The sequence below is a fragment of the Neofelis nebulosa genome, chromosome 7 (assembly GCF_028018385.1).
Source record: "Neofelis nebulosa isolate mNeoNeb1 chromosome 7, mNeoNeb1.pri, whole genome shotgun sequence".
NCBI lineage: Eukaryota > Metazoa > Chordata > Mammalia > Carnivora > Felidae > Neofelis > Neofelis nebulosa.
In genome coordinates this window covers 114,049,299-114,071,746 of record NC_080788.1, presented here as the reverse complement: position 1 = coordinate 114,071,746, position 22,448 = coordinate 114,049,299, and the positions used below count along the sequence as shown (strand labels likewise).

General features: G+C 35.8%; 1 protein-coding gene across 15 annotated transcripts in view; it reads right to left on the bottom strand.

Moving 5' to 3' along the window:
• Window positions 1-22,448, bottom strand: part of GPHN (gephyrin) — a 633,256-nt gene that overhangs the window by 87,684 nt on the left and 523,124 nt on the right. For all 15 annotated transcript variants that reach the window (XM_058739364.1, XM_058739365.1, XM_058739368.1 and 12 more), the window contains one exon: window positions 4,065-4,157. In XM_058739364.1, coding sequence (XP_058595347.1) covers window positions 4,065-4,157 — 93 coding nt within the window. The remainder of the gene's footprint in view (window positions 1-4,064; window positions 4,158-22,448) is intronic.

The window sequence follows — 22,448 nt, the reverse complement described above, 5'->3', positions numbered from 1 at the left end:
CATCTTCCTGGAAAAAAAAATGCTCATTTATTGTTAGTATTGGGAAAAGAGATACTATATCCTTAAATATAGTATTTTAGGCTTTTTGGAACTGACTAAAATTAATTAATCTGAATATCTGTCTGCTCACTTGAGTAATACTCCCATATCTAAGGCCCTCTTCTTTATCCAGAGTGACGTATAGTGGAAAGCAGTAAGTTATTAAATGGAAAACCAGCTGTGGCCAGAGATTTAGATGGGAGAAACAGAAACCTTAGAACATGGCTTTCCCGAAAGAACAAGACTAGCTCTGAATCAAAAAGGTTATACTGAATTTTCGTATGCATTTTAACCCACTGGAAGTACAGTGAAGTGTTAATGGTGGCTGGGCAGGCAGTGACATAAAGGGTAATTTTAAAATGTTCTTTTAAATTTTCTGTATTTTTCATATGCATGTATTTCAATCAGGATGTAAAAAAGAAAAAAAAAACCTTTCAAATTTACTTTACCCAAATGGCAAAAATTTTTCATATCCTTCCAGAATTGTTTGTTACACATGATTCTTAAAATAATTAGTGGCTTGTTCTTTCTTTTGCCTTTTTCTAAATCATCTCTGTAAAACAAGTTCTGAAGGGATAAGCCTTTCAAATAGAAAATTTTCAAGAAAGCTGAACATGGTATTCTGAGGTACTTCTGCCTTCACGAACATCTACAAGAAAACTGAGAAGACAGGCATCGGCATCTCTACAGGAAGGCAGAAATGCATCAAGATGATTAGCTTAATTAGTGTGAAGAGAGAAACAGCTCTTCAAAAATACGAATAAAAATACCAGATCAATCCTAATTGGTAACATGCTACTTTCATTTTCTTTTCTCTGCTTTTATCTTTCAAATTCATCCCATTCTTGGGGTGATTATTAAGGCTTGAGCCTGGCACCTTCCCCTTCTGCCTGAGTCCAAAATAAATCTCTCCCTTTCTCTGTAACAACAACAACAACAACAACAACAACAACAACAACAACGACGACGACGACAACGAGGAGGACGACGACGACGGACGACGACGACTACTCACTCCATCCTGAATACAGTTTTAGGTTTATCATGTTACTTGTCTTCCTGTTATATCATTATCCCTTGATTCCTGCAGTCTTTAAACTTTATTCTTTTTTTTTTTTTAAGTTCTTTGTTTCAGTTTCTTTTTTTTTAAATTTTTTTTTTAACGTTTATTTATTTTTGAGACAGAGAGAGATAGAGCATGAACGGGGTGGGTCAGAAACAGAGGGAGACACAGAATCCGAAACAGGTTCCAGGCTCTGAGCTGTCAGCACAGAGACCCACGCGGGGCTCGAACTCACTGGCCATGAGATTGTGACCTGAGCTGAAGTCGGACGCTCAGCTGACTGAGCCACCCAGGTGCCCCTATTCTTTCTTTTTTTTTTTTTTAAAAAAAGTTGTCCCTATTTGTTATTTGCTTAGTCATTTTTTACTGTCTTGATTTTCAACCCACATACCTTAAAGCAAGTGATCCTCCAACTGGTTTGGAGTTTTATGCCACATGTTTCTGAAGGATACTGGCTAATGCTTAGTGATCCAGAGCAAGTTAGCAACCTCTTTACACCTACAGGGTTAGCAATGCTCACTGGTGCCACTGGGTATTACTGGAGGGCCTAAGGCAAAGGCAGAGGAGAAGAAAAAAGGGAGAATAAAGGGAGTGGGGAGACAGGAACAGGAGTAAAGGAAGACAGGGGTGGAGAGAAGAAGGTACACGAAGTAGAGTGGTAGAGAGCCACAACAATAGCCTCAAGGATATTCTTTACCAAACACTGCCTGTGGGGAGTGTTCTAACACAGAAACTAGGACCGTGCCTCTTTGTCCACTGATGTCTTCTGTTGCCTTAATTATGATGTTGGCATATATACATAGACACATCAAACACTCTTAGTTTGAGATTGAACCTTATCCACAATGGTTATCTGTTATGTATTATGTCTCTGTTACATATTCTGTAACTTAGAGATAGCTACACCACCAACACTTCACAAGAAACACATAATGAATCACGAGCATGATAGTTTGTTAAACATTTTATATTGTGAGATGTTATTTTAGATGGTTTGTATGTGTGTGCGTGCGTGTGTGCGCACACGTGTGTGTGTGTGTGTGTGTGTGTGTGTGTGTATGCATGTGAAATAACTAAAAACACCACCACTTCAAATCAAAAGAAAAAATAAGATACCAAAAGGAAATTTTAAGTAAAATTTCTTTGGTAGATTCTATAGCAGCAGAAAGGCTCTTTTGAGGCTCATGTGGGCTAATCGCTCTTTCTGGCAACTAGAAAAGCTAAGAGCATAATTTCTTTTTATTGAGCTGTTGCTAACTCATGTAAAAATCACAGAACAACATTCTGTTTGAGAATAATTCTGCCTCCAATAATTTATTTTCTCACTTTCTCCTATATTATATTATCAAGAATGTAAAAAATACTTTCTTATCCCTTTGGTATTTCATCTGCTATAGTTGTTTGTTCTACTCTGGAAGTAAGAATTCCCTGTCATTTTACAGTAATCCTATATGGCTACCAATTATAAATTCAAAACAGAACTGACAGTTTAGTTGGAGAATAAGAAGCAACAAGAGCCAATGAGGCTATCAGAAGATTGAACTAATTTTCTTTCTGGACAATATTCATTATAATAAGCACTGTATAAGGAATACATTTGGAAGAAAAAAAGTCCTAAGAGCTGCCAGGGATTTGTTATTCAGGTTCTCAGAAATACTCTCCTTTAGTGGGATCAAGCTGAATGAGGTACATCTAAGATAGTATTCCTGTGAAGGAATACACTAGTAGGAATTAATCTCTCCACCACTTCATTTACGTAGAATATGAGAACAATTCAGATAAATGTTACCTTTCTTTCCAGAGATGATCTAAGGAAATGTGTTTATACTAATGATAGTGATAATAATAGTTACCATTATAGAACGTTTAAAAAAACAATTATTGTGTGCGTGTTTTTGGTGCCAGATACTTTACTAAGGCTTTCTAGGGTCTCACTTAATTCTCACAACAACTTGTTGGGGGTAAGTATTTTTATAATTATCATCATGGAGAAAACTGAAGCTCAAAAAGTTTAGGTAATTTGCTCAAAGTTACATAGAATCGGTACTTGAAACCAGATTAACTCTGACTTTGCTTTTCGAAGCCCATAACCTTAACCATTTGCTATGTTGTCTCCAACACAAAAAGATACTGCTAAGAGATAGTGATGGAACATGGAGGAGATTAATGAATATATTTAATTATAAAAAAGAGGAAATTTTTTTAATGGCTAGATGGAGTAAAAGCAACAACAACAAACAAGTAAGAGACTTCATAAAGGACCATTAAAAAGGAACCTGTCTTCACAGCTCTAATCAACTGGGAAATGTTTTTAGACATTTCTTCAATGATATCAGCCTTGAGTTAATAACCAATAATAGTTTCTAAGTAATTCACTTGCATTTTCATTTTGGGTTCTTAGATTAGACTTTAAAGCAGGCAACTGCTATTTAGTATTTTGCTTTTAACCTTTATGCAATCTCAGGCAACTCCAAAGGTATAAATTGCTGGTACTATGTAAGATTTCAGAGCGTTGAAATCCAGTTCTTCCAGGGAACTGTGCTTGCTTTTTAAGAAGCCCTTAATGATCTCTGGGTTTCAAGCAGAAGAAAAGACCACCCTACATTATCTCTGTGCTGGAAATCTGCTCTTCTTTCTTGGACCACATAGTTTTCAACTAGAAAACATCTGGAAAACTTCTAGACCAGGACTGTCTGCTACCAGTATGTGTAGAGGTCAGAAGAATAAATTATAGTATAGAGTTTCAATCAATCTCTACATATTTATTTGTCAACAAGCATTTTCAGGTAATTATAATACTTTCACTGAAAAGTTTTAATCCAGATTGTTATCTGTGATTAAATTATTTTGATAACCAAGGGGGAAACAAATGTAAAACTCCCTGGGTGCCTAGGCTGAGTCAAAAATCTGAAGGAAAAAAAATACAGTGTATGATGATACTCAAAAACCCCAAAATATTTACCTCGGACAGCATAGCCATCTTTTACTGATGCTGGAAAGGGGGGTAGGTTGTCTTTTGCATACACATCTTGAGCAAGGACTCGCCCCATTCCATCTGAAAAAAGAGAATATAAGAAAAATATGGATGTTGAGAGTAATCGGTTAAACAGGCAGTCATAAACAAGGTAGGTATGTGTGCCTGTCTGACAAGGCTTGTATATGGGCTCAGTTAGACCTCCTGATTTCTATCCCAAGGAGTTGGAGACAGAAGGAAAAGATGTATCCTTATGTCTGAAATGAAAGATTAGATTCAGTCAATTAATAGTTATGCTTGCAGAGATTATCTGAATATGAGCGGCTACACAGTCATCAAAGATGTATTGAGTTTGATGTGTCATTAATCCTTTAACTACCCAAAGATGATTTTCTTAAAAACCCAATTCTTAAACATTTTCTATTCATTTACCCAGTAATTTCACTTCTAGAAATCTATCCTAAGAAAACAGATAAATGTTTATGCACGTATTTATTTCAGTTGCTTATATTAGTAAGAAAAGGAAAGAAATAAAAAGGTCAATAATATAGAAATTTAAATACACAATGGTCTATTTTTATGATAAAATATTATGCAAACTAAAGTAATATTTATGAAGAATATTCACTGACCAGGAAAATTTTTATGACATATGTTTAAAACACATGCAGAACTATACATGTAGTATATAATCTTAACTCTGTTAACATAGATGTGTACATGTCAATAGAAAAAGAGAAAGGCATATATGAAAATGTAATGCATTTGTTATTTTAGTATGTTTAGAATTATGTATGATTTTTATTCCCTTTGCTATACTTTTCTGAAAATTTCCAAGTTTTCTACAATGATCATATGCTGTTTTTACATTAAGCAAGTTTTTCTTTTTCTTAAGAAAAGTAAAGAAAAGGAATTTTAGCCTTTGATTTTGGCTTTATTAACCTAAAAAATTATTGACTCTAAGCAGAGGGACAGTAAACTGTCTTGTGAAATGACTACTCAAACCACTCTGGATAATAATTATGTTTAGCTAGAGCTTAGGAATTTGAACCAGTGCCAACAAAAATAAGAGTTTCAAGAGTCATGACCAATTCCTTAAATCTTCTAGTCAGAATCTGTCTTATTATTTCAAAGAAGCAAAGGAATAATAGGAAGTGGAAATGGAAGAAGAGGGGAAGGGAACACATCAAGCTTGTCCCTAGAGACTGTAAGTAATACAGGACTTGATTTACAGGAGATGTTTGTATAATTTAGAAAACTCCATTGCTTCCAGAGCTGAATGGGTGTCTTTGTTTGTTTTTTGTTTTTGGCTTTGTAGGGCCTCTGATTTCCAGATCCCAGGATCTAGAAATAAGTATAGAGAGATTTTTCATTTTGTATTCTGATCTACAGTGACAGTGATATTAACTCTTTCCTTTTAGGGAGGTGATAGATGAATTGGAAGGGGAAAATTCTTAGCCATTTTTAGCTTCAGATATTCCTAGAAGGTTGTAGCTATTCTGGACATATCCTGAAGCTACTGACCTATATTTAGTAAGACCAAGGAAGTGGTGAAACCAGAGAGTCTAGTTTGTATTCACTTATACATTATAAACTACCAAATGAACCTGATGGTGAGCCCCATGGCATTTGACAGGATCACAATAAACTTCCTGGGGTGGCTCCTTGCCTGGAACTAATCTGGCCTAGGGTAGTTCATGAAAATGTAAGTTATATACTAGCTCAGATTCTAAGAGAATGACTTTGCTGGGATTATGAATAGCTCAGTAAAGGTAATAGTTAATATTCAAAGATAGTACAAGGAGATTAAGAAGTATAAACTTCCAGTTACAAAATAACCGGTTCTCCTGGGTCTCCAGCTTGCAGATGGCATATCCTGAGACTTCTCAGCATCCATAATCATATGAGCCAATTCCTCATAATAAATCCCTCTCCCCCCCCTATATATATACACACACACACATATATATATATGTATATATATATGTATATATGTATATGTATATATAAATATATATAATATCCTATCAGTTTTGTTTCTCTGGAGAGCCTTAACTAATTCAAATGGAATAGAACAGACCCTTTTCTTCCACTATATATAAAAATTAACTCAAAATGGATTAAAGAACTACATATAAAACCTAAAACTATATCACTCTTAGAAGAAAAGATGGACGAAAAGCTTTATGACATTGGGTTTGGCAATGGTTTTTTTAATAATGGTGATGAATACATAAAATGTTTTATATTTTTCTTTTTTTTTAAAAAATCTTTTTTCAACGTTTTTTATTTATTTTTGGGACAGAGAGAGACAGAGCATGAACGGGGGAGGGGCAGAGAGAGAGGGAGACACAGAATCGGAAACAGGCTCCAGGCTCCGAGCCATCGGCCCAGAGCCTGACGCGGGGCTCGAACTCACGGACCGCGAGATCGTGACCTGGCTGAAGTCGGACGCTTAACCGACTGCGCCACCCAGGCGCCCCAAATGTTTTATATTTTTCAAACATTTTCTGATTTTATATTGAAACATTTCTCCCAACAATCTAAGTGGGCCTCACATTTTTAAGAAGCTTTTATTTAAATTCCAGTCAGTTAACATACAGTGTTAATATTAGTTTCAAGTGTACAGTATAGTGATTCAACCCATTCATCACCTGAAGCTCATGACAAGTCGACCCTTTCACCTAATTTTTAAAATTTTATTTTTTATAATTTTTTTTAATGTTCATTTATTTTTGAGAGAGAGACACACAGAGTGCAAGTTGGGGAGGGGCAGAGAGAGAGAGGGAGACATAGAATTCGAAGCAGGCTGCAGGCTCTGATTGGTCAGCACAGAGCACGATGCGGGGCTCGAACTCACGAACTCGATCTCGAACTGTGAGATCATGACCTGAGCCAAAGGTGGACGCTTAACCAACTGAGCCACCCAGGCGCCCCTCCCTTTCACCTATTTAACCCATTCCCTCCGCCCACTTCCCTTCTGGTAACTATCAGTTTGTTCTCTATAGTTAAGAGTCTATTTCTTGGTTTTGGCAATGATTTCTTGAGTATGACACCAAAGGCATAGGCAACTAAAGCAAACATAGACAAATGGAATTACATCAAACTTAAAAACTTTTGTGCATCACTACTGGGTATTTACCCCCCAAAATACAAAAACTATTTCCAAGGGATACATGCACCCCTATGTGTATTGCAGCATTATTTATAATAGCCAAATTATGGAAGCAGCTCACATGTCCACTGAATGATGAACGGATAAAGAAGATGTGGTATATATATGTGTGTGTGTGTGTGTGTGTGTGTGTGTGTGTGTATACATACATACAATGGAATATTATTCAGCCATAAAAAGAATGACATATTGCCATTTTCAACAATATGGATGGAGCTAGAGAGTGTAATGCTAAGTGAAATAAGTCAGTTGGAAAAAGACAAATAATATGTGATTTCACTCATATGTGGAATTTAAGCAACAAAACAAATGAACAAAGGGGAAAAAAAAAGAGAGACAAACCAGGAAACAGACTCTTAACTATAGAGAACAAACTGAAGGTTACCAGAGGGGAGGTAGATGGGGGGATGGGTGAAATAGGTGATAGGGATTAAAGAGTACACTTACCAGGATGAGCACTGCAAAATACATGGCATTGTTGAATCACTATATTGTATACCTGAAACTAACATAATACTCTATGTTAACTATACTGGAATTAAAATAAAAAACTTAAAAAAAGATTATATTGGAAAAAAAACTTCCGTGCATTAAAGGACATAATCAACACAGTGAAAAGGTAATTGATGGAATGGAAGAATATATTTGCAAATATGATAAATGGCTAATGTCCTGAATATATAAAGAACTCTTATAACTCAGCAACAAAAAGATCAAGTAACCCAACTAAAAATGGGCAAAAAACTTGAGATGTTTCCCCAAAAATGGTATACAAATAGTCAGCAAGCATATGAAAAGATGCTCAACATCACTAATCATCAGAGAAATGCAAATCAAAACCAGAATGAGATATCACCTCATACCTATTAGGATGGCTACTATAAAAAAAAAACAACCCAAAATAACAAGTGTTGATGAGAATGTGGAGAAATTGGAACCCTCATACACTCTTGGTAGGATTGTAAAATAGTGCAACCACCATGGAAAACCATAAGAATGTTTCTCAAAAAATTAAAAATAGAACTACTATATGATCCATCAATTCTCCTTCTGAGTATGTATCCAAAAGAATTTAAAGCAGGGTCTCACAGAGATATTTTCACACCCATATTCATAGTAGCAATATTCATAACGGTCAAGAGGTAGAAGCAGCCCGAATGTCCATCAATGGATGAATGGATAAACAAAATGTGGTGTATATCTCTATACACTGTGACATGATACAACATGGACTGACCTTGAAGACATTATGCAAAGTAAAATAAATCAGCCACAAAAAGACAACTACATTATTCCACTTATATGGGGTATAAAGTAGTCAAATTCTTAGAAACAGAAAGTAGAATGGTGGTTACCAGGGGCTGAGATGAGGGGGAAAAGTAGAGTTATTTAATGGGTGTAGAGGCTTAGGTATCCAGTATGAAAAAGTTCTGGAGATATGTTTCACAACAGTGTGAATATACCTAATGTCACAGAATTATACAATTAATAATGGTTAAGATGGTAAATTTTATGTTAATGTTTTTTACTACAATAAAAAAAGGAATGAAGTACTGATACATACTACAACATGGATAGATCTTGAAAATACTAAGTAGAAGAACCCAGTTACAAAAGACCACATATTATATGATCCCATTATATAAAATGTTCAGAATAGGTAAACCTATAGTAGCAAGTAGACTAGTAGTTGCTTAGGGCTGGATGGGGGTGACAAGGGAAGAGGAGGAAGCTAACGAGGATGGGGTTCTTTTTTACATGATGAAAATGTTCTAAAATTGACTGTGGTGATGGTTGTACCTATCCATGAATATACTAAAAACCCTTGAACTATATACTTTAAGTGGGTGAATTATATAACATATGAGTTATATCTCAATAAAGGGCAAGGATAATAGATGTTTTTAAATTTTTTTTTTTTTTTCAACATTTTTTATTTATTTTTGGGACAGAGAGAGACAGAGCATGAACGGGGGAGGGGCAGAGAGAGAGGGAGACACAGAATCGGAAACAGGCTCCAGGCTCCGAGCCATCAGCCCAGAGCCTGACGCGGGGCTCGAACTCACGGACCGCGAGATCGTGACCTGGCTGAAGTCGGACGCTTAACCGACTGCGCCACCCAGGCGCCCCTAGATGTTTTTAAAAATAAGAATATTTACCTCATTTGAACATGTAACTATATTTAGAAGAGCCAAGAAAAGTCATTATTTGAGGCATACATATACCATCTGGTCTTTAGAGACCTTCAAGAATCATGGAAAGAAAAATAAAACATTTCATCTGGAAAGAAAGAACTGCTTCATATTTAGTTAAGGGTATAATAACATATATAATTAACCATCTTTTTATTTTGGACTCATGCTAAATACAGAGGTTACTATCTTTAATTAAGGTAAATTCGATCCCTACTGGATTTGTTCTGATTTTGGAGTTGGTATCAAATTAACAACAGAGATTAAATTTCTTCAAAGAGAAAAACATGCATTACCTCAAATTTTTGTCTAAAAACCTAGGGCAAGGGAAAGGATTGGGAGAAAAATAGGCAGTTGATTGAAAAATGGTCTAGGCTACCAGCTGGCAGAAGATACGAGAGAACAGAAGGAATATATATCAGATACACCTCTCAGCTACAAAAGAAACTCTATCCACATCTCTCAGGAGGGTTCAGGACTAAATAATTGATAGCTTTTTCAATCAGTCAATATTAGACTTCACTCATTATGTGACCAGATGATCTATTTGGGAACTTAAAGAGTATACAGTAGTGCTGCAAATCACATGGGATATTCTTACATACACTTACCTACATGTTAAATCGTCCCTTCTCTTTGCCCATAGGTGGAGCCCAAGTATTAATGTTGAATAAACTTTGGGCTTGTGATGTTAGAAAAGGAGTCTCAGCCTTCAAACTTGAATTGGAACCAGGCAGGAGTAACTTCTCAAGTAGGTATTATGACTGTTTTAAGTTTATCATTTGGTAAAGAAGCCACAGTGAGCAGCTGAAGCTGTGCAAAATATACGATTTCAGGAAGACCTGAGCAAAATTCCTTTTTCCCATTCTCTCCAGTCCAATGAGAACTCCATTTATAATAAGCAAAACAGTTTCCCCAATATATAATTAATATAACTAATATGCTTTCTTAGGAATATTTGGTGGTGGGAGTTTACAACCTTCACAATCTGCAGTGAGCATTTCAGTTGTAGAAAGTTAGGTGGTGTGCCAAGAAGTTATGGTCCTGTATATTCAGAATCGGAGGACATAATATCCATTCTGTTCTACCATTCCCCCCACACAGTATTCTCTAAGTTCTATATAATAAAGAACATATAAAATTTGATAAAGGTGAAGATGATAACAAATGCAAATTTCTAGATTCTGTGGAGATCAAAAATTTTAAAGGTAGGGCTATGTATCACTGGGAAACCTTGTCCATATATACAATTAAGTAATCAAGAGGCTGATAAGAAGAAAGGAATGGAGAAGATTAGTTGATGATTTACACTGTTTTGTGTAGTATGCTTGGTTATAAGGTGATAGAATTTTTATGTAGTCAGCAAGATGCTTATGTACAAGTCAGCTTCCCAAATAATAGTAATCATTAACAAATTCTCTACTCTTTGGAGTGCTAGCTTTCTTACACGGGATGACTGGCCTAAAAATATCTTCAGAAAGAGTCTTTACAGATTCAAATGGTTGACAATGGACATATATAGAAGGAAATCAAAACAGAGAGCTATTTATAAAGTTGAGTATGATTTGTAAGCATTGAATCCAAATGTATTATCTAAATGGTAAAAGTAGTATATTTAATTTGTTTGGATGGACATTTATTCTGGCCCAGATTTTATTTATTTATATATATACATACATACATACATACATATATATATGTATATATATATAAATATATATATATTATATATATATATAAATCTAAATTTAGATGTCTAAATTTAGGTGTCTAAATTAAGATGTTAGGATACCCAAATGACTTTTGGATATAAGAAGGAAAAGCATTTTAATTTTTCAAAGTCACTTATTGAAATGATTTCACAGCTGTAAAGTTCACTGTGTTGTTAGTTCTAAGAAGGCTGTGGAGGAAGTCAAGGGGAAACTATGAGTTCAGTGGTCTGGGAAATTGATTCCTTGTCCTCACTTTGGCTAAGATCTATCATATTCATAGAACTTATAATAAAGATCATGATTCATATCATAAAACTATCAGTTTTATGAATCAGGAGTATAGGAAGAATGTGGCAGATAACAGAAGGCTGAAAAGAAAATATATTGTCATGTATATAAATCAGTTTGCTATTGATTATAAATTCCTCAAAAGCTTACTTAAGTTCATTGTGACAGCACTGATACTGCAACATTTAAAAACCACCATCCCATCCAATCTAGTGAGAGGCTACTGAAGGATACTTTTGACTTAATGGCTATCCATTGTAGTCACCAAAACAGTTGAGAAGGCAGGTTTGATACCATATGCTTACTCAGGCCAAATGACTGTTGGTAGGAACAATATTATTTATTTATTTATTTTAAAATTTTTATTTAAATCCAAGTTAGTTAACATATAGTGTAGTAATGGCTTCAGGAGAATTCAGGGATTCATCACTTACACATAACATCCAGTGCGCATCCCAACAAGTGCCCTCCTTAATGCCCATCACTCATTTTCCCCTCTCTCCACCCAATACCCCTCCAGCAACCTTCAGTTTGTTCTCTGTATTTAAGAGTCTCTTATGGTTTGCCTCCCTCTCTGTTTTTACCTTATTTTTATTGGTAGGAACAATGTTAGATATTAGTTAAGGCTAGGGATTAAGAGGAAAGGTGAAGCATATGAAGATTTGAGTTGTTACAGCATTAAAAAAAAACCTTAAAATGAAGTAAAGCATATGTACAGAAGGGTTCTTGATTATTTAACAGATACTAAATATTTAACATGGTGGATCCCCTCCAAGCTATCCCAATATAATTTATTCTCCATATATTCACTATATATTTGAAAGACTAGACAACATTTTGGTACACTATAGATCTCATTTATGCATTATAGTCTTCATTTATGTGAAAGTTTCATGTATAACTGAAAAAGAGTGAATGATGGAGAGGTGAATATCCCTATGATGAAAGCAAGTACATTAATTAATGTACTCTCTAGTTACTCCAGAAGTCATGGTTATGGAGTAGTACAATGAAAATCTCTATGCTTTAAAAATATATAGCTTGTTCAAAGGGGCATTATGTTGTGTATTTGTATTTTTTCATCTAGGGATGCTCATTACCTGCCAAAGCAATGAGTAAGGACAAATATTACGTTATGGTTCTTATGTCATAAAATAAAAATAAGCTTTGTGCAAAGTTACAGAATTTGGAATAAATGCAAGTGTTATGATTACCAGAAATGATTGTCATGATTTAGCAATAAAAAAAGATGCAATGCAATTGGTAACAAATTAATTCTTAAGTTGTATTGTGGTTTCATGATATCTATTTTACTAGTGAGTATGATAACCCACATCTGTGTCACCTATATTCATTTCTATATGTAAAATATTAAGTTTTAAAAATAACAACTGTGTAACTGTAAAAAGCATTTAACTTGACTAAAATAAAAAAGTTTAGGAGAAGTACTTAAAAAATATATATAAAATGTTCTTAAGGTCACAGAAAATGTTTCAGTTGAGAGTAAGTGCTCACTTCTTTTAGTACTTAATCATGGAAACTTTGCCACACCCAGGTCAAATAAATAGGGTGTCACTGGTAAATGGGTAGCACTTAAGTCCAAGGGGTGAATTTGATGGTTAGGATTTGGTACAAGTAAATAAACAAAATGTTTTTTGTATAGTTTGAATTATTTAAACTTTTCTTTATTGGTAATTTCTCAATCACTGTCCTAGAAATTGTCAAGTGCTCCACAGGAAAAAATAATTTTTTTACTCTAATTTCCATAATTTTGAACTATACTATATAGTTCAAAACTATACTATATAGTAGGATATACATATCATACTATACTAAAAATTATTTCTAATTTTTTCAACATTGGTCCTCTATCAGGATATTGCCATGGTTATTAAAAGAAAGGGGGTGCCTGGATGGTTCACTTGGTTAAGCGTCCCACTCTTGATTTTGGCTCAGGTCATGATCTCATTGTTGTGAGATCCAGACCTGCCTCAGGCTCCATGCTTAGCATGGAGCCTGCTTGGGATTCTCTCTCTCCCTCTCTCTCTCTCCCTCTCTCTCTCTCTCTCTCTCTCTCTCTCTCTCTCTCTCTCTCTCTGCCCCTCCCCCACTGGCATGCGCTCCTGTGTGTTCTTTCCCTCATAATAAACATTTAAAGAAAAATTCATTAAAAAAAGAAAGGCAAAATATGCAAGAAGTATTTTATAAAAAGAAAAAAATACATGATAAAATAAAGCTCCTAGATGGAATGCAAGAAGAAATAAATAATAAAATCACCAACTATGATATTGACTTTCAAAAATTACTGGTGGCTTGGGGTGTCTGGGTGGCTCAATCAGTTAAATATCTGACTTTGGCTCTCTTTCTCTCTCTCAAAAATAAATAAACATTAAAAAATTCTAATTTTATCCCATTTTAATGGAAACATTTTGCCATTGCTTATATTCTGAATCATAATGTTTTTTTTTTTTTTTTTGGAGTATACCATTTTCTTTTTTTTAATATAATTTATTATCAAATGGCTAACATACAGTGTGTAAAATATGCTCTTGGTTTTGGGGGTAGATTCCCGTGGTTCATTGTTTACACACAACACCCAGTGGTCATCCCAACAAGTTCCTTCCTCAATGCCCATCAGCCATTTCCCCCTCTCCCTCATCCCCCCCATCCACCATCAGTTTGTTCTCTGTATTTAAGAGTCTCATGGTTTGCCTCCCTCCCTCCCTGTTTGTTAACTATTTTTTCCCCTTCCCCTCCCCCATGGTCTTCTGTTAAGTTTCTCAGGATCCACATATGAGTGAAAACATATGATATCTGTCTTTCTCTGACTGACTTATTTTACTTAGCATAACACCTTCCAGTTCCACCCATGTTGCTGCAAATGGCATGATTTCATTCTTTCTCATTGCCAAGTAGTATTCCATTGTATATATAAACCACATCTTCTTTATCCATTCATCAGTTGATGGACATTTAGGCTCTTTCCATAATTTGGCTATTGTTGAAAGCGCTGCTATAAACACTGGGGTACATGTGCCCCTATGAATCAGCACTCCAGTATCCTTTGGAAAAATTCCTAGTAGTGCTATTGCTAGGTTGGAGGGTAGTTAATATTTTTTGAGGAACCTCCACAGTGTTTTCCAGAGTGGCTGCACCAGTCATAACTTTACGGTTTTAACATAGACTATGGCACTTCAAAATAGATACTGAATAAAAAGACTGATAAGTAAATTATGTCAAATAAAGCATACATACTTACTTACATAAAGACTGATAAGTAAATTATGTCAAATAAAGCATACATACATACTTAAAATGTGAAAGGATAATGAGGTGTCCATAAAGAATGGAAAACTAAGAATCATATTTAAAGACTTTATCTTGTTTTAACCTCAGATATATTCAATAGAGCTGCATAAATTAACTTAAATATCATTAAAACTCCTTACTTTTTTGATTAAATATACATTATTTTCTATCGAAATTGCTAAAATGAGATATATTTATGATACGCTTTATTTTAAAAAAGAGGATACATGTATGGAAAAAAGAAGAAAGTATGAAATAGGAAGATAGGTCTACCTGGTTGCAACATAGGGATAATTAGGCCAATGTTATAGGTCTTATTCCTATGGGAGTTAATTTTACTCAATTATATAACCACAAAAATAACTCCCCCAAACAAAGGGGACTTGTGACTACTGTGATAACAGCCCATGTGTGTTATACCCACAATATTGGAGGAAAATAGTACCTGAACGCACAAATACAGAGAACAGATGGGTAATATAATCATAATCTTTGGATATGAAAAAGAGCATATTCTCTGGATGTTGTGCTTACGTGCGTATAAACACATATATGCACACACACTTCACAAATACATAGATAAGGATGTTCATATTTGAGGAATGCAGGGAGAAGTATAAAGGGAATGATGCAATCAGAAGCATAAATAGAAGGATTTAATGAGATGTACACATTTTAGAAGTGTAATGAAGTTTATGGACTAAAGAGTCTAAAAAGATGAGACAAACCGAAAGGAATTATGAATGAATTCAAGCAGCCACATTAATGGAAAAACCTACAGCAAATGCCAGCACAGACCAATTCCCAGAAAGATATCTGCAGGTAAACAGGATCATCCTAGGTGAAGACCTTACTAGGTGGAGGTAGAAATGAGGTAGTAATTTGGGTAATAAAAATATATCTTTCTCAAACTTTTTAAAATATAACTATCTCAATTCTTTGCTTTAATTTTATAAAGCTCAACCAGAAATTAGCAGAAAAACAGTGAAAACTACTGTTTAATTTTCTAATTAGGTAGGAAGCACAGGCCTGAAAGACCTGGGTGAGTGGAAAATATTTATATTTTCAAAAGTTACAACAAAATGCATAGGGATCCAGAGATTGTTAACGTGGATCAACAACTGCAGCTGAACCAAGGAATTCTAGCTTTGACTTCGTAATTTACAATGTGCTTATCCTAAGGCTATGATTTTAGAATTCCAACACGTAAAAGGAAGGGAAGAAAATCAGTTACTAAATTCCAAATATGACAGCTTAGTGAAAACTAGATGATTTATACATATTCTTTCCTTTAACAGGACACCACAATGACCTTATTGGGTGGATATTATTTCTATTTTTATGTATGAGGGAAATAAGATTCTGAAAGGTTATGTAGCTTGCCCAAGGTCTCTCAGCTACTTAAAAAGCAAAGCAAGGTAGAGAGTATGTTTGATGGCAAAGCTACTTGCAGTATATCTTGCTTCCTTTTTCCTTATTTTCTGACAGCCTCTGAACTGTCAGGAGGAATTAATGAATTCCTAGCATGATGTCTGAACCACTTTGGTGAGAACCTCCTACCACTTGGAATTAGGGGCTTCTGAATTTCTTCAAGAGGGCAGTGAATTTCAGCGTTAGATCACTGCCTGAAGATATGCAGTTATCTAACTACTATGTTAGAGACAGGGAGCAGTCCCCTCTGCTGTGGTCAGCATTATAAAAAAGATACTTTACTGTCTCAAACTAGTTCCAGCAGAAAAGCTTACAGGTTCCTTGACTAGAATTGCTTAAGTCCTTTATGGAAAAACAAAGAACCCAAGTCAGAGATGCTAAATCTTTGGTAATGTAATTTTAAATAAGAATGTCTAGGTAATGTAATCTAAAATAATGCTCCTAAGAAAGCAGAATTCTTTCTCTTGAAAGCTCAAGTTTTTCCATCATTAAGTGAAAGAGATTGGGAATTACAAGGAATGATGCCAGAATATTTAAATCTGCTTTACAGTAAGGGGCTGGTACTGTAGCAAATGTAAAGTTGTAATTTATTCACATCATTCCTTCTATTTTATTAAAATTTTTTTTCTTAAATGTCGATTTATTTTTGAGAGGGGGGCGCAGAGAGAGAAGGAGCACAGAATCTGGGGCAGAGAGAGAAGGAGCACAGAATCTGAAGCAGGCTCTAGGTTCTGAGCTGTCAGCACAGAGCCTGATGCAGGGCTGGAATTCATGAACTGTGAGATCATGACCTGACCCAAAGTTGGATGCATAACCGACTGAGCCACCCAGGCGCTCCAAACGCCATGCATTTTACAAGCAAAGAGGATGAATCATATGTGATAGTCTTACAAATACTATCATCCATTGTTACACCAGGTATGCCAAGAAACCAAAGGAAGGTATTTATAATCAGTGGAGCACTTGCTCTTTAAAGGCCTTGCTTGCAGATAGGAACTGAAAATAGTAGATATGTTAAAGAATAGGCCACAGACAACAGAAAATTCATCTGTAGTCCAAAAAGATTAAAACAAATGAACAATACTTTGCACATAAATGCACATGTAGGCACTTGTTTTAGAAGAATAATTTTCATATTGATTTGAGATGTAGTATGCTATAGTGGAATGAACAGCAGACTACGAGTCAAGAATCCTAGGTTACCCTAGGTTTCAAACACAACTATGTGTCCAACTTTAAGAACATTATTATACTTCTTTGGTCTTAATTTCCCTTATCTTTAAAGTAAGAGAGACTACTTGATTTCCAAATTACCTTCTTTCTATAACATTATAAGTATTTCATGTATTATACTCTAAAATTCCTTCATAGAGTTACCCTATGTCTTTGACCTTGACAGCAATCACTTCCAGCATTTCTGTATATGATTTATCCTTAGTTTTCTGGAATTATTGTTGAATCTTCTCAGACATAAAAAAATTTTTTTAAGAGATGTTACAGTTTCAAAGTGCTTCACAGATTCAACGGTTCTGAACATTTCTTAGGAATCATGGGCTCTCCTCTATGGGCTTCTATAATTGTAGGTGTCGGAGAATTTTCACAGGCAAAATATTTAGGATTTCAGAGAATTGTGGAGGCCTTTCAGGCTCCCCTGCCCTAGTCCCCATACTTTTCCTACTCAGTGATCAGTGGATGAAATTCAATAGTTAGAGGTGCATCTACCTGAAATAAAAATGAACTATGAAGGTTCTGGATAGAAGATCCAATCAGCTACAACATTCCCTTAGGTTCAAACCTAATCCAGAGCAAGGCCCTAACTCTTTTCACATCTGTAACACTGAGAGAGATGAGGAAGCTGCAGAAGGAAAGTTTAAGCTAGCAGAGGTCAGCTAATGAGGTTTAAAGAAAGAAGCCATCTCTACAACATGAAAGTGCAAGGTAAGGCGGCAAGTGCTGATGTAGAAGCTGCAGCAAGTTCTCCAGAAGACCTAGCTAAGATAATTCATGAAGGTGGCTGCACCTAACAACATATTTTCAATGTAGACTAAACAGCCTTCTATTGGAAGGAGATGCCATCTAGGACTTTCATAGTTAGAGAGGAGAGAGGTCAATGTCTGGCTTCAAAGTTTCAAAGGACAGGTCGACTCTTTTGTCAGGGAATAATGCAGCTGGTGACTTTAAGTTGAGGCCAATGCTCAGTAAGCATTACAAAAATCCTAGGTCCGTTAAGAATTATGCCAAATCTACTCTGCCTGTGCTCTATTAATGGAACAACAAAGCCTGGATGACAGCACAGTGGTTTATAACATGGCATAATATGAATATTTAAGCCCATTGTTATGAGCTACTGCTCAGAAGAAAAAGATTCCTTTCAAATATTACTGCTCACTGACAATGTACCTGGTCACCCAAGAGCTCTTATGGAGATGTATAATGAGATTAATGTTGTTTTAGGGACTGCTAACACAACATCCATTCTTCAGCCCATGGATCAAGGAGTAATTTTGATGTTCAAGTCTTATTATTTAAGAAATACATTTCATAAGGCTATAGCTGCCATAGATAATGATTCCTCTGATGGATCTGGGCAAAGTTAATTGAAAACCTTCTGGAAAGGATTCGTCATTCTTTTTTTTTTTTTTTTTTTTTTTTTTTTTTTTTTTTTTAACGTTTTTTTAAATTTATTTTTGAGACAGAGAGAGACAGAGCATGAACGGGGGAGGGTCAGAGAGAGGGGGAGACACAGAATCGGAAGCAGGCTCCCGGCTCTGAGCCATCGGCCCAGAGCCCGACGCGGGGCTTGAACTCACGGACCGCGAGATCCTGACCTGAGCCGAAGTCAGACGCTTAACCGACTGAGCCACCCAGGCGCCCCAAGGATTCGTCATTCTTAATACCATTAATAACATTTGTGATTCATGGGAAAAGGTCAAAGTATTAACATTAACAGGGGTTTGGAAGAAGTTGATTCCAAACCTCACGGATGACTTTGAGGGGTTTGAGACTTCAGTGGAAGAAGTAACTGCAGATGTGGTGGAAATAGCAGAACTAGAATCAGAAGTGGAGTCTGGAAATGAGACTGATTTGTTGAGATCTTAAGATAAAACTTTAACTGATGAGGAATGCTTCTTATGCATGAGCAAAGAAAGTGCTTTTCTGAGATGGAGTCTACTCCTGGTGAAGATGCTGTGAATGTTGTTGAAATGACAACAAAAGATTTAGAATATTACCTAAACTTAGTTGATAAAACAGTGCAACATTTGAGAGGATTGACTCCAGTTTTGAAAGAAATTCTACTGTGGGAAAAATGCTATCAAAGAGCATCATATGCTACAGCCAAATTGTTCATGAAAGGAAGAATCCATTGATGCAAAAAACTTCATTGTTGTCTTATTTTAAGAAATTGCCACAGCCACCATAACCTTCAGCAACCACCATCCTGATCAGTCAGTAGCCATCAACATCAAGATGAGACCCTCTACCAGCAAAAAGATTATGACTTGCTGAAACCTCAGATGATGATTAGCATACTTCAGCAGTATTTTTTTTAAATTGAGAGAGAGAGAAAGTTGATTTTAAACTGAGAGAGAGAGAACATGAGCAGGGGAGAGGGGCAGAAGGAGAAACGGGCAGAGAGAGAGATAGAGACAGAGATAGAGATAGAGAGAATCTTATGTGGGGTTCAGTCCCATGACCCTAGGATCATGACATGAACAGAATCAAGAGTTGGACACTCAAAGGACTGAGACATCCAGGCACCCCAGCAGTATTAAAAATTTTTTTTAATGTTTATTTATTTATGAGAGAGAGAGAGAGAGACAGAGTGTGAGCAGGGGAGGGGAAGAGAGTGAGTGAGTGAGTGAGTGAGAGAGAGAGAGAGAGATACAGAATCTGAAGCAGGCTCCAGGCTCTGAGCTGTCAGCACAGAGCCCAGTGTGGGGCTCAAAGTTGTGAACTGCGAGATCATGACCTGAGATGAAGTCGAATGCTTAATCAACTGAGCCACCCAGGTGCCCCCCAAGCAGTATTTTTTATTTAAGGTATGCACATTCCTCCAAAATGGATGAAATACCTAAAGGTGAGATGGGAAACAATCAAAATCCTAGAGGAGAACACAGACAACAACCTCTTTGACATTGGCTGCAACAACTTCTTACTAGACATGTTTCTGGAGGCAAGGGAAACAAAAGCAAACATGAACTACTGGGACTTCATCAATATAAAAAGTTTTGCACAGCGAAGGAAATAATCAACAAAACTAAAAGGCAACCAACTGAATGGGAGAAGATATTTGCAAATGATAGATCTGATGAAGGGTAACTATCCAATATTTATAAAGAACTTATCAAACTGAACACCCAAGAAACAAATAATCCAGTTAAGAAATGGGAAGAAGATATGAATAGACATTTTTCCAAAGAAGGCATACCAATGGCTAACGGACACATGAAAAAATGCTCAACATCACTCATCATCAGGGAAATACAAATCAAGACCTGTCAGAATGCCTAAAATTAACAACAATGTTAATTGTTGGCAAGGATATAGAGAAAGGGGAACCCTCTTACACTGTTGGTAGGAATGCAAAGTGATGCAACCACTTTGGAAAACAGCATGGAGGTTCCTCAAAAAGTTAAAAATAGGGGGCGCCTGGGTGGCTCAATTGGTTAAGTTTCCAACTCTTGATTTCGGCTCAGGTCATGATCTTATGGTTCATGGGTTCAAGCCCTGTGTTGCGCTTTGTGCTGAGAGTGCGGAGCCTGCTTGGAATCTTCTCTCTTTTTCTCTCTGTGCCCCTTCCCTGCTCATGCTCTCTATCAAAATAAATAAATAAACTTCAAAAAAAGGTCAAAAATAGAACTACCCAATGACAAAGAAATTACACTACTAGGTATTTACCCAAAGGATATAAATATACTGATTCGAAGGAGCACATGTACCCTGATGTTTATAGCAGCATTATCAATAATAGCCAAATTGTGGAAACACACACACAGAGGAATATTACTCAGCCATCAAAAAGAATGAAATCTTGCCATTTGCAATGATGTGCATGGAGATACAATGTATTATGTTAAGTGAAATAAGTAAGTCAGAAAATGACAAATACCATATGATTTCATTCATATGTGGAATTTAAAAAACAAAATAGATGAACATAGGGCAGTGGGAAAAGAGGGAGGCAAACCATAAAAGACTCTTAACTACAGATAAGAAATTGAGGGTTTCTTGAGGGAAGGTGGGCGGGGGTATGGGCTAGATGGGTGATGGATATCAAGGAGGGCACTGGTTGAGATGAGCACTGGGTATTATATGTAAGTGACAAATCACCAAACTGTACTCCTGAAACCAATATTATACTATATGTTAACTAAATTTTAAATAAAAACTTAAAAAAATGCATGTATATTTGACATGCTATTGCACATTTAATAGAATTCATATAGCATAGACAATTTTTTATATACAATGGAAAATTGAAAAATTCATTTTACTTTCTTGCTTTATTACAATATTCACTTTATTTTGTAGTGGTCTGGAACACCTGCAATATCTCTGAGGTATGTCTGTACTTTAGCATCAAATTGGAGAATGGATTGGAAGGATGCTAACGGGGTTAGGCGAATCAATTACAATAACCTTGGGCGTTAATAATAAAGACCTAATCTAAATCAACAGCAGTGGGGATGGAGAACAAGGGATGGATTCCAGAGGATGTAGAAGAAACATGTGGGGGTAAAGAAAATAAGTTTAGTATTGGTCATATTATATTTATGAGCAGCAGGTATTCATTTGATGTACGAGTCTGGAGGTCAGGCAAGCTCTGGGAAGTGATCTAGACCTAGAAATCGCATAATAGTGACACTCATCAGGTTATCCTAGGTAAATGTGTAAGATCTGAAAAGGGTCAAAGACAAAAACTCCAAAGAACGTTTATATTTAAGGAATTGAAAAGGGAAGGCAAGCCTGTAAGAGCAAATAAAAGAGACAAGTACCACATTATTTATCTCTCTCCTATACTACAGTGAGATCCATGGGGCAGGAGTTGTGTTTTATTTATCTTTGTATATCCAGGACCTAACATAGTACCTGACATTTAGCAGATGTTTAGTAAATATATGTTGAACAAACTGAATATGTTTCTATATATAGTATTGTTGTTTAAACACCTAACTAAAATGCCTAGGAGGTTTAATTACAATGCTCTTTTGCATTAAAAATTGAGTTTGATCCAACTCAAAGGTTGAATGCAAACCTCACTATT